Consider the following 13,022-nt stretch of genomic DNA (forward strand, 5'->3'; position numbering starts at 1 on the left):
CTTATAATTCTAAAATTATGAAACTAGAAGTCAGATTTAAAAGAATTCAAAATCTTGATACTATAGTTTATCAGTCAACTTTACATTTTCCTCCACCTTTGAATCCCTTGTCTCTTCATCCTATCATAGTTCAACTGTTCTATTCTTAAATTATAAACATAACATCAACAGACAGTCATTTCTATATACAAACAAAGAGAAAATAATTGTATATGAAACCATGAATCTCTTAATAGAAACAACTTTTTTATATATTGTTTTCCAATTATATATAATAGTTGTTTCTACCTATCAATTTTTGTAAGGTTTTGAATTTTACAATTTCCCCCCACCCCCCTTCCCTCCTCCCACACAAGGAAGTCTGATAATTTTTACATTGTTTCCATGCTATATACATTGATCAAGCCCATTAAGGTTGATCATCACCTCCATGTTGCTGTTAGGATGTTGTTCTGGTTCTGCTCATCTCACTCAACATCAGTTCATGCAAGTCTTTCAAGGCTTTTCTATTTTATTTTATTTTATTTTATTTTATTTTATTTTATTTTATTTTAGGTGTTTTACAAGGCAAATGGGGTTAAGTGGCTTGCCCAAGGCCACACATCTAGGTATTTATTAAGTGTCCGAGACCGGATTTGAACCCAGGTACTCTTGACTCCAGGGCCGGTGTTTTATCCACTGCGCCACCTAGCTGCCCCTTAAGGCTTCTCTAAAACCATCCCTCCGGGTTTCTCTTTTTTTTTTGATTCACTTCAATTTTATTATGAACAAACACAATCTCAAGATCAGTAAATGACTTCAGAGTCAATATTAATAGAAATTATTCCAAAATTATTCTTTGCAGGTCACAGATACTACGATCCAAAAAAAAGGAAAAAATTCCCAACCTAGGAAAAGGTATCCTGCTTGTTTCCATAGCAACTGAGTTGCTGAGCTCTCCAGCTTCACTTCCCCCCACTACCCACCCCCTTCCCAAGAGGCTCAGCCCAGCCACTCCATCTCTACCCAGAGCCAGGTTCCTAGAAGTCCATGGCATCCTGTAGGAAGCTCCCTCAACTGAAGGATCCCAAGGTGCTTTACAGACATTAGTCCTGCCTCACAACTGCCTTGTGAGGTAGGTCAGTATTATTATCCCTATTTTTAACAGACAGGGAAACTGAGGCACAGAAGAGTTAAGTGACTTGCCCAGGGGTCACACAGCAAGTCAGCGGCAGAGCTTGGAGGGGAGCCCCTCTACCTAAACCCCCATAGTAACAGTCATCCTATTTCCTTCAATTTCTTGCTCTGGCGTATGTGAGCTGAACTTTTTCAAAGAGAACATTCAGGATACAAGCAAACCAAGGGGAAAATTTCTATTTTAAAATGCTGCAACCATCTTTTAATCTAAAAACAAAAACAAAAAAAAAAACACCTAAATCAAATACATTCAAATTATATCCACCCGCTATGCGGGCCCCTTATAAGAAAACCCCCAAAGGAAAAAAAAAGAAAAAAAACAAAACAATTTTTTTTTTCTCCAAAACTAAAGCACAGAAATGTAGTCTTACTAATTTGTCCATTCTCCTGCTGGGTCTGGGTCTCAGCTCTCCCACCAGCTGCTCTCTCTGGTCAGAGAGCAGCAAGGAGGGGAGTGGAGGCAGACTCACCCTCAATACTGATTAGACCCCTCAGAAGGCACCCAGAGAAATATTGTTAGCCTGCGCAGCTCAAGGAATCATGGGAATTCAGGTCCTGTCAGACCCGAGTCCATTTTTAATTGTTTTTAAATAGGTTTCTTTGCTTTAAGCTTTTGTCATCTTCTGGTGCTGCTCGCTTCCCTGCAGATGCTAACCAAGACTTTAGCAGGGTCAGAGTATGGGTCCCCATTGAACATGGTTAGAAGAGACAAGCTATATTCATTATACTTATTGGTGAGGTACTGTGGGATTAAAATACCCAACAAACCTCTCTTAAAGGTAGGCCCACACAGGCCGGCAGATCTACACTAAACTGGACATTTCTATCTATTTCTTTCCTATGGGATGAACAGCTCCAAAGGCTGGGTTTCTAGACCAGCCTGCACCTTCTATCCAGGCCTGTTTATGCTCAAGGACCCAGACAGAAAGCTGCCATCTCTCATCCCTGCCCCAAGCATGGGGCTGGCATTCCCAGTAACACAGCAGTAAAGCCAAAGGAGTGCAAGGGAAGGGGGGCTGCTTTCCTATCCCCCCTTCTGGCTGGGTGATGGGAGTCAGCTGGGCAAAGAAACTGGTAGGGTTAAGCTTTTGCACTAGCTCTGGCAGGTGAGAAGGAAGAGCTCCAATGGAAGTCTCTCCCCTAAACCAGTCAGAAGCTCTAGGCTTGGCTTGCACAGTTAACATGGAACACCCAGCATGCTGAGGATGAGAGGATAAAAATAATGATAATAATAAAAAAAAAGCCTCCTCCCTCCCCAGTGGCTGGCTCACTGGGCTGACACTAGAATTTAGTTGGGGATTAGCTGAGTTTCCACCTGACCCTGGGATGTTCCCCAGCAGGTTTGCCAGCTCTGCCTTGAGTCAGCAGGGTAGTGGGGCAGTGAGGGAAGGAAGAGGCGATGCAGGTCAACAGAATGGGGGAGGGCTGGATCCAGTGGTGCTACTTGGCCTCCAGGCAGGTTTAGCCAAGGGAGAGTGCCTGTCCAGAGACAGGAGAGTGAAGAGGCTACAGAGACTAGGTGAAGCCAAGGCAAGGGAAGTGGAGGGTTAGCCCCCTAGACAAGTTCAAGGTTCTGAAGGGCTATAAGAAGGGGGGAAAAAGATGGATGAGGTGTGTATGCTACAGAAGGGACCCCCATGGACCCAATGACAATTGGTAGCCATTTTCTACAGGGAGAGGAAGGGTCTTGGGCCTTCCTCAAGCTCTTAGATCTCTGCATCCCTTCCCCAGCCTCTCGGGTTCCTGCTCAGCAGTGAGGGGGCAGGAGTCATCACATTCATTTTTGCCCTCAAACTCCAGAATGGAGGGATGGGGGTCAGGATGTTGAGGTTGGTTTGTTTTACATTTTCCATTGAGTTATTGTTTCCTTAACTTTTACCCCCAATCTCTCCAGGTTAAGTCAAATACATTCGGAACCAAAGACTTGCCCCTTGGTTTCTTAGGTGTGCTATATATTGCCTTGTCGCAAACTTTATGGAAACATCCCTCCAGTCAGATTTCCCAGTCACTCCCAACTTTGGGCCATTGGGACAGAGAGCAAGGCCACTTTGTTGAAGAGTGGGCCAGAAGGATGGTTGGCAGAGAACTATGTCCTTTCTCACACCCCTCTCCCCAATCATAGTAGGTGCACTACTTCCTCCCCGCCCCAGCCTTGGTTTCCAGGAGGAAACAGTAGCCAAGAACGATCCTCCTCTCCATCTGGTAGGAATGAGGCTGGGCCTGAAGGAGCTGAGAAAGTAGCCTTGATTCCTCTCTAGGTCTACTACTCACCCTCAGGGGTCAGGGAGGTCCAAAGAGAAGAGAATCACTAGGGGGAAAAGGCTCTTTTCCAACAGTGATGCTATAGAGAGCAAGCCAGCCCAAGGCAGCCAGGTGCTTGCTTAGGAGATAGAGAAGGTAGGGAGGGGATAGAAGAAAAGGACAGGTGATAAGAACAGGGGAAGGAAAGAGAGGGGAGAAGACAAGCAAGATCATCTCAGCATTCACAAAGGCAGAGTTGTTGGCTTTCAATACATTTGCATTGTAAAGGAATACTGTATTGGAATGGGTTAAAAAAACCCATCTTTAGCATCTGGTAGCATTATTCAGTAGTTAATAAAGAGAACATTAGACCTCTGCCCAGCTGGCTTGGTGGGGGGGAGCGGGGAGGTGTGGAGGAAGGCCTCAGCTGCTCTTGGCTCTCCCTTCACCAGTTCTGGCACATCTGGCAAGGATGGCAGCCTTGGAGACTTTCTTTTAGTCATAGGCCAAGCCCAGGAAACACATGCAGTCGATGAAGAACGTGGTGAAATTGATGTGCCAGCGATACACACTGGCAGAGTAATCGTACGGGAAGGTGTGATGGTAGTTGTGGAAACCTTCACCTGCAGCTCCAAGTGCCACCAGGATATTCTCTCGGGGGTTGATGCTTTTATCATAGGGCCGGCTGCCATACATATGAGCAGCGCTATTCACTAGCCAGGTGGCATTGAGTACGACGGCATACCGCAGGAAGGTGGAAACAAACAGGCTGTGAGCAAAATCCTCGCCCCAGAAGTACCAGGGGACGAATGTGGGGAAAATGAAGCACATGAGGAGGATGCTGGACTTGTAGTATCTCCTCTGGAACATCAGCAGCTTCTCAGCTTTGAGATCAGACAAGTCAAGCAATCGGCCCTTCTCAATGACATCTGGGTGTTTGCGCACTAGCAGCCAACCCACGTGGGAGAAGAAAAATCCCCGTGAGGCATTATGGGGATCAGCATCCGTCTCAGAGAACTTATGATGTACTCGGTGGTCCCGGGCCCACTCAAAAATGTCATTCTGGAATGCCATGGTGTTAGCTATTGTCAGAAAGATTCTGAGGGGTAGGCGTGCTTTGTAGGTTCTGTGACTCCAGAGATGATGAGCTACAGCAGTGATGCCTAGGGTGCTGATCAGATAGTACCCAAATACCGACATCAGGGTGTAGATGTGAGAGGAAGGCAACAGGATCAGCCCATACAGAGCTCCGAAGTGAAGCAGGCCCATCAGGATGATGTTCCTCCAGACATATACGAACTTGGGTTTGGGGCCTTCCTTCTCTCGGTATGTGGGATCAAACATATCATCCCGCATCTCATAGTTGACTCCCTCTTTGTCCTTCTGGATGAGGGTTTTTGAAGCTCCTCTGGGGGCTCCGTTCTGCAGGGCCCTGGAAGGGGCCGTGATGGTGGTTGTGGTGGTCATGGTGTAGGAGGGAAATCTCCTCCTGGAGCAAGTGGGCCGGCATCGGGGCTGCGGGGTCCGGGACTTCGGGGTCTCTTCAGGGCTGCGGGGTCTCTTTGGGGCTGCGGGGTCTCTTCAGGGCTGCGGGGTCTCTTTGGGGCTGCGGGGTCCGGGCCTGGGTCCCCGGGCACTGGGAGCTGCTGCTGTTGGACTCAGGCTGCCCGCTCTGCTCCGGCGCGAGGCTTTAAAGGCGCCACAGCCACTGGGCCCCCCTCCGGTTTCTAATAGAATAGTGTTCCACAACATACATATACCATAATTTGTTCAGCCATTTCCCCAATTGATGGACATTCACTAGATTTCCAATACTTTGCTACCACAAACAGATTTGCTCTGAATATTTTTGTACAAGTGATGTCTTTATTTTTTTCCCATGATCTCTTCAGCATATAGACCCAGTAGTGGTTTTGCTGGATCAAAGGATATGCATATTTTTATTGCCCTATAGGCATAATTCCAAATTACTCTCCAGAAAGGTTGAATCAGTTCACAGCTCTACCAACAATAATAAAAACAACTCCTTTATTTATTGATTGATTGACTGCAAGGCAATGGGGGTTAAGTGGCGTGCCCAAAGTCACACAGCTAGGTAATTATTAAGTGTCTGAGATGGGATTTGAACTCCTGACTCCAAGGCTGGTGCTCTATCCACTATGCCACCTAGCTGCTCCTAAACAACTCTTAAAAAGTATAAAACAGGGGTGGCTAGGTGGCGCAGTGGATAAAGCACCAGCCCTGGAGTCAGGAGTACCTGGATTCAAATCCGGTCTCAGACACTTACTAATTACCTAGCTGTGTGGCCTTGGGCAAGCCACTTAACCCCATTTGCTTTGCAAAAACCTAAAAAACAAAACAAAAAAAGTATAAAACAAATTTGACACAGGAATTTCAGAACTGTCCTGTTTGCCTGTGTCTCCTTCTGTACTATTATTTCTGAGCATCATCATCATCACCATCACCATCAACATCATCATCATCATCCCCTACCTCCAAAAAACTGTCTAAACCCCAAATCAAACAAAAAAAATATCCATATTAGTTGTGGGAGGAAAAAAACCCTCATTCTGAACCTCTGGCCCGCAGCTTTTCTTTTCTTTTTAAATTTTTTTTATTTAAGTCAATGGGGTTAAATAACTTTGTGCAAGGTCACACAGCTAGGCAATTTTAAGTGTTTGATTTGAACTCAGGTCTAACTCCAGTGCCAGTGCTCTATCCATTGTGTCCCCCAGTTGCCCCTGGCCTATAGTTTCTTTGTTTTTTTGTTTTTTAGGTTTTTGCAAGGCAAATGGGGTTAAGTGGCTTGCCCAAGGCCACACAGCTAGGTAATTATTAAATGTCTGAGACCGGATTTGAACCCAGGTATTCCTGACTTCAGGGCTGGTGCTTTATCCACTGCGCCATCTAGCCACCCCTGGCCCATAGCTTTTCGATCAAGGCCAGTGAAATAGCATTTATCAAGCACCTACTTTGTACCATGTACCATATTACCTTCTTGATGTAAGTAAGCTAATATAATTCCCACAATAATCTTAGGAAGTAGGTCTTATTATTATTATTATTATTATTCCCATTTTACAATTGAGGAAAAAGCAGAGGTTAAGTGCCCAGTCTCACCTAGCTAGTAAATGAATGAGGCTGAACTTAAGTTTTTCCTGACTCCAGGCCAAATTTCAAGCCAGTCCATTCCCTCAGGAGCCTCTGGTCAAGAGATCGGAAATATGGATAATCACTGGTCTTGAGATGTGGTCATTCCTTACATTGATCAGAGTTCTACAGTTATGGTCAATGAATAAATTGTTCTCTAGGCTGATCAGTTTCAGTTCATAAAAGCCTTCTCAGATTTTTCTGTATTTGTCCCCTTTCATATTTTCTGACTGTGCAATAAGATTTTATTAACATGAGTCAAGAGGAGTAGACTATAGAGGATTTAATACATTATTTAATTAGCCTGATTGGAATCTGTCTCTTTCCCCTGATGGAATTTGGTATTTAATAATAAATTAAAGTAGGTTCACTTTATATCTTGCTACTTTACCGGTTATTGTTTTAATTGATCATTTATTTGAATCTCTAAGGTTTTCTAAGTAGACAATTATATTATCTGTAAAAAAAAGAATTATATTTCTTTTTTGCTTATGCTTATTCCAGTAATTTCTTTTTCTTGACTTATCCTAGGTAGGCTTTCAAGACGTATATCAGATAATAGTGATGACAATTCAAATGATTGCTTTACCCTGATCTTATATTGAAACTCCTCTATCATTTCATTATTAAAGATAATACTAGCTTTTAACTTATGATTTATTAAGGACTAAACATTTATTCCTATTTTAAATATTTTATACATAAAAGTACATCCTATTTTGTCAAAAGATTTATTTGTAAAAATTGATATAATTATGTGATTTTTATTATTTTGTTTCATTAATATGGACTATTATATTATTTTCCTAATAGTGAACCAATTATTTATTACTAGTTTAAATCTAACGTGATCATAGTGTCTAATTTTTTCACTAGGTTGTTTTAGCATCTTTGTTAAAATTTTATTTAATAGTTTTATAGTAATATTCATGAGACCTATAAGTCTACAGTTTTCTTTCTGGTGCTAGCTTCCTCTGATTTAGTGATGTATCAGGACCAAATTGAGCTCATAGGAAGAATATGGTAGAATGCCTTTCTCTGTTTTTCTAAACAATTTACACTATACTAAAATAGAATTTTGGGGGGTAGGGTGGGTCTGACTATGTTTATAGTAAAGATGGAATTAAATCTTTATAGAACTGAATATTAGAAATGTAAGAATGTTAGTAAGACTTCACCTAGAAAAGCAACTGGTTCTGGGTCTTTTTTCTTTTGAATTACCTTTGTAAATAGTTCTTTTTTGTTTGTTTTCCTCCAGAAATTAAGTTGTTTAAAATTTCCATTTCTTGTTCCTATTAAATTGGGGTATTTTTATTGCTGTTTTAAATATGCTTGTGTTTCATTCAAATTAACAGTATTTAGGGCAAATACTTGGCTAAAATGTTTTTGATATCATTTATTTTCTATTTACATATATTGAGTTCTTTTTTATATTGGAAATTTGATTTTCCTCTTTTTAATAGTCAGATTGCTAGTTAAATATTTTATTAGTTTCTTTAAAAATGGTCCTACTTTTATTCATTGATTTAAGTACTTTTCAATTTACATTTTCTTTAATTTTCAGAAATTTGATTTTGTGTTTAATTAGGGTTTTATCTTTTCTTTCCAGTGTTTAAAACTATAAAGTTATTTTCTAAGAATTAGGCTAAATCCCAAGTATTATATATTTGACCTGGAAATTATCATTTCTAAAACTGGTTCACTAATGCATTAATTTGTTAGCATTAAATTATCTAGTCTCCATTTAAGTTTCAATTCCTAAAATGTACTTAACTGAACTTGTATAGTTCAGAAAGTGATATGATGATGACTCCAATGAGATGCTGAATGAAGCGAACAAAACCAGAAGCTTACACACATGAATAGCAACATTGTGTGAATTGGTTTTGTTGCCAATTTTTCACTGTAACAATTTCGCCCATCATAGATATAATGCTGCTTTGTGCAAATAAATATTTATATTATTTATAGTAAGTATTCCTTTTTTTTTTTTCAGGTTTTTGTAAGGCAAATGGGGTTAAGTGGTTTGGCCAAGGCCACACAGCTAGGAAATTATTAAGTGTCTGCGACCGGATTTGAACCCAGGTACTCCTGTACTCCTGACTCCAGGGCTGGTGCTCTATCCACTGCCCGGCCTACCCACCCCTACAGTAAGTATTCCTATCAATTCATTATAGGCTTGAAAGCATAATGTAGTTAATCTGCTTTCCTCTTTTGACCTCCACATCAATATTTACTGTTACCTTATCTAAAATCAAGATTTCTTACTTCTGATTTTTAAAAATTTCAAATTCCCAGTTTCCCCCCTTAAATTTATGTGAATTTTTGTATGAAGAATATTTCTTGTAAGTAAATATTGGATTTTGCTTTCTAATCCATCGTACTACCTTTTCTACATTTTATAGGTAAAGCCATTCCTTTCAAATACATGGTTCTAGCTATTATCTATTTTTCTCTATTATATTCTCTCTCCCCTACTTTTCTCTTTTTACAGAGCAGCAAAAAGACTTGCTTGGTGAATAGATTATGAAAGACTGAATGCCAGAGGATTTTGTATTTAATCCTAGAGGAGTTGGGGAGTCAAGCAGTCTGCAATAGTGCAGGTGTGAAGAAATGAGGGTCTGCAGCAGAATGATAACAGTATCGGAGGAGAAAAGAAGGCAAAAATTAAGAGATGTTGTAAAAGGTCACAAAATAAAATGGAGAGCCACAGGACCTGAATGATAATCTAGCAAATGAAGTGCATTTGTGGGTGATAGTAAAATTAAGGATATGACCATTTTTGTGGGGGTGGTGGGGTGGTAGAAGAGTAGGTCATGAAAAGTAGGTAGGTTGAAGAAGTGAGTAGTTAGGGTGTCCGAGGAAGAGTCAATATGTATATCAAAGTCCCCTAGAAAGAAGGTAAGTAGTGAAAAGTAGTAAGCCAGATGCTAAACTTGTTGAGAAAAGAAGGGGAATGACTTGGACATCTGTAGATAATAGGTATGAGGAATTTGATTGAATAGTAGATACTCTTCTGGTGGAATCTGTTCAAGAATTTCTACTAAACCTCCTCTTCTACTTTTTTTTTAGCATTAAGAAAAAGTTTAAAAATTATTCTAATCTCAAACTTTTGAAATGATTTGGTGGAGAAACTTCATCAGTTTGAATGTTAAACTGTCAATTCTGAAATAACCCCTTCAGAGTAATTTTAGATGAAATGTTTGGGACAATGAGCATAATCTAGGTCTTTGGATAACTATCTCTAAGCATCAGAAAGAGGTAGTCTAGCTTCCCAGTCATGCAGGGTCAAACAACACAATAAAGTTTTCTCCCAGTGCTTAACAATTGAACTAAAAGGGAACTGAGATAGGCCCAGAATTGAGTTACAAGATGGATTCATTGTGGCTCAGTCAATTCCCATAACCACTTGCTGTTCTAATCTCCTCAATTTTCTCATGCTTGTTATTTGATGCCCTCTACAATCTATCTCTAACCTGCTTTCCTGAACTAATTTCACATTTTTCAACCCATGTCTTCTACAATGCTTGTTACAGCTCACACTATACCACATATAGAATACTGTATATCCTACCCCTGAATAAGCATTATTCCCTATGTCAGAAGTATTTTCCCTTTTCCCTCTCTCTTTTGGAATTCTGAGCTCTCTTCAAGACAGCTCAAATGCTATCTCCAAAAGTTGATCCCCTCCCCCCCACCATTATTAGTATAGCACACTTCACCAAATTACTTTGCAAAGGTTTCATATTTATTATTTATGGGAGTTCTTATTGTAGTGGTAAAGAACCGGATATTGAGGGGATGTCCATCAATTGAGGAATGGCTAAACAAACTGTAGTAAGTGAATGTGATAGAATACTATTGTTCTGTAAGAAATCACAAGTAGTCAAATTTCAAAAAACTTGGAAAGATTTACACGAACTGATGCTGAGTGAAGTGAGCAGAACCAGAATCTTACACATGTTAACAGCAACACTGTGTGATGATCAACTAAAATGAACTCGTTCATCTCAGTAGTACAATAATCAAAGACAATTCTAAAGGATTTGTGATGGAAAATACCATTTACATCCAGAGAAGAAACTATGGAATCTGAATGCAGACCAAAACTTACTATTTTTTTTATTTATTTTTGCAAGGCAATGGGGTTAAGTGATTTGCCCAAGATCACATAGGTAATTATTAATTGTCTGAGGCTGCATTTGAACTCAGGTCCTCTTGACTCCAGGGCTGGTGCACTGCACCACCTAGCTGCCCCCAAAATTTAGTATTTTTAATTTTTAAAATGTTTTATGTTTTTTTCCCCTCATGATTTTCTTTTTCTTTTGTTCTCATTCTTCTTTCCCAACATGATTAAGATAGAAATATGTTTAACATAGTTCTACCTATATATTCTATACTATATTTTTCTGTCAGGGGGAAGGAGGGAGGGAGGGAAGGGAAGGAGGGAGAAAAGTTTTAAACTCAAAACCTTACAAAAATTGATTGTTGAAAACTATCTTGGCATGTAAGGAAAAATAAATTAATGTTTAAAAAAGATTTCATATTTACTATCAGTGTACATGCTATTACCCATCTTGAGGTAGAGACTATTTGAATTTTGTTTTTTTAGCTTAACTGTAAGGAACTAGAAAAGATCTCAGAAGACTCTTTTCCAACAACTAACTTATTCCTCTAAGATCCCTGCCTAGACAACCAATCTTATTGTTCTACAGACAGTTCTAGATCCTGGTTGCCATAACTGGGCAAGTTTTTTCTTTCTGTATCAATGATCAAAGACTTTGCTCTCAGTAGTGGATGTGGATCTTTGTCTTCATGACAAGTTGTTAACTTTTTAGATTGTCTACCATGGGAAGGATTTCATCCAGGCTATGTACCCCCAAGTACCTCCCAAGGTCTTTCCTACTTTTATTTTGGCTTTCAACCTGCTGACAATTCATGGTTCTAGTTTGAATTCTTATTTTGTTTACGTTCTGCTTGGATCTTTCTTTTAGTCTATCTAATTATCTTTCCATATTAAGGAAAGAATAAAAAGTCCTTTTACCTTTCCTTTGAGTAGGAATGCCACCTGGTGCATTTTTTTCAGTTAACACAGACAAATCTTAGCTTACCTTCTATGTCAGTTAAAAAAAAGATTGTTATATATGGTTCACTTTAGTGTCTCAGCTAATTTTTTTCTACAAATTGTTCTTTTCTTCCACTTCTACAAGTTCCTCTACTCCCCAGTTGCAGTAGCCTACAAAGTCCTTTTATGTGGTACTTTGAATGCTAATTTTCCTAGTTTTCAGTAAAAAGTAAGAGATGCTAGTCAACCCCTTGATTTCTCCTATTTAATCAATATCTTACATTTGTATACAAAGCTTACCTCACCAGATTTTAACAACACATAATGCTATGTACTGCAACTATTATTATTTCTATTTACAGTAAGGAATATGAGGTACTATGACTTACATCAACTACTAAAAACACTAAGAAGTAGTGCCCAAAATCAACTTTGATTTTCTGAATCCAAATTGAATGTTATTTTTAGTGGACCAGTGTTACCTCCCAATCTTTAAATATATTTGGGAAGTCCTGTTAGAAAAACTCAAAACTCACTTCTTCTCATCATTCTTTTTCTTCTACACCCACTTAACACTGCATCTATCTCCAACATTCTACTTTTACATTCCTATATTCTATGTTCTAAGGTCCCTTTTACCCGAATACATTCTAGGAGAATAATACTTCTTCTCTCTTGGCTCAGTCCATCTATTTCTAGTATAAGAATTAAGTAAGATGGGTAGCAACAAGGCTTTTATAATTGTATCTGATAGTTATCTGAAGAAGTTGTGAAACTTTTCTACAATAATAGAATCCTTCAGTTTACACAAAATTTTCAATAAAATCTCCTAAAATTATTATTTTTTAGAGACTTAAAATAAGATTCATTTAAAAATGAGTTTTTTTGAGTTTTCAGTTATTTGTAATATGTTCAATTTGATATAGTGCTTTACAAGTTACAAAGTAGCTTATAAATGTTATTTTATATGAATGACAAAGGTCCCATGCTTATTATCCCAATTATTGAAGAAATAATTGTTGAAGAAATGTTGAAATGTTGAAAAAATTGAGGTCCAAAGAAGTTAGATTTCCCAGGATCACACAGTAAGATATAGGTGGAAAGGGGAAGTTACCTACCTGAGAGAAGGTCTTTTGTAGGGGGGTTCTTCAAAGAATGAAACTGTGAGTCACTGTGACTCTCTGCAGCTCTCTTAGTAAGAGTATCATGTACTGAGATGGTGGGACAAGATACCTGCTTCTTTACAGGTTCTTGTTCTACTGTTTTGTCCTTTAAAAGCTCCTTGGAATTTAGAAGAGGTTGTGGTCTCAATGAAGAATCCACTACAGTGTTCTTTGGGAAGTACAAGTGGTCCTTTCCTCTGTTTGAAATTAAGGAAAGAAAAAGAACA

At 39.3% G+C, this 13,022-nt stretch overlaps 2 protein-coding genes across 7 annotated transcripts in view; both read right to left on the reverse strand.

Annotated features, from left to right (window-relative positions):
- The window catches only part of C2CD3 (C2 domain containing 3 centriole elongation regulator), a 161,913-nt gene that overhangs the window by 123,534 nt on the left and 25,357 nt on the right, over nt 1–13,022 (reverse strand). For all 6 annotated transcript variants that reach the window (XR_012474392.1, XM_074216853.1, XM_074216852.1 and 3 more), the window contains exon 5: nt 12,751–12,992. Coding sequence is in view for 5 of the 6 variants with exons in the window: in XM_074216853.1 (XP_074072954.1) it covers nt 12,751–12,992 (242 nt within the window). In the remaining variant the exon portion in view is untranslated. The remainder of the gene's footprint in view (nt 1–12,750; nt 12,993–13,022) is intronic.
- Nucleotides 1,006–4,998, reverse strand: LOC141508339 (stearoyl-CoA desaturase-like). Its single transcript, XM_074216860.1, is given in 2 exon segments — nt 1,006–4,894; nt 4,896–4,998. Coding segments are annotated over 2 exon segments (1,014 nt in total). The 5' UTR covers nt 4,928–4,998; the 3' UTR covers nt 1,006–3,912.

The sequence above is a fragment of the Macrotis lagotis genome, chromosome 1, assembly GCF_037893015.1.
Source record: "Macrotis lagotis isolate mMagLag1 chromosome 1, bilby.v1.9.chrom.fasta, whole genome shotgun sequence".
NCBI classification, from domain to species: domain Eukaryota; kingdom Metazoa; phylum Chordata; class Mammalia; order Peramelemorphia; family Peramelidae; genus Macrotis; species Macrotis lagotis.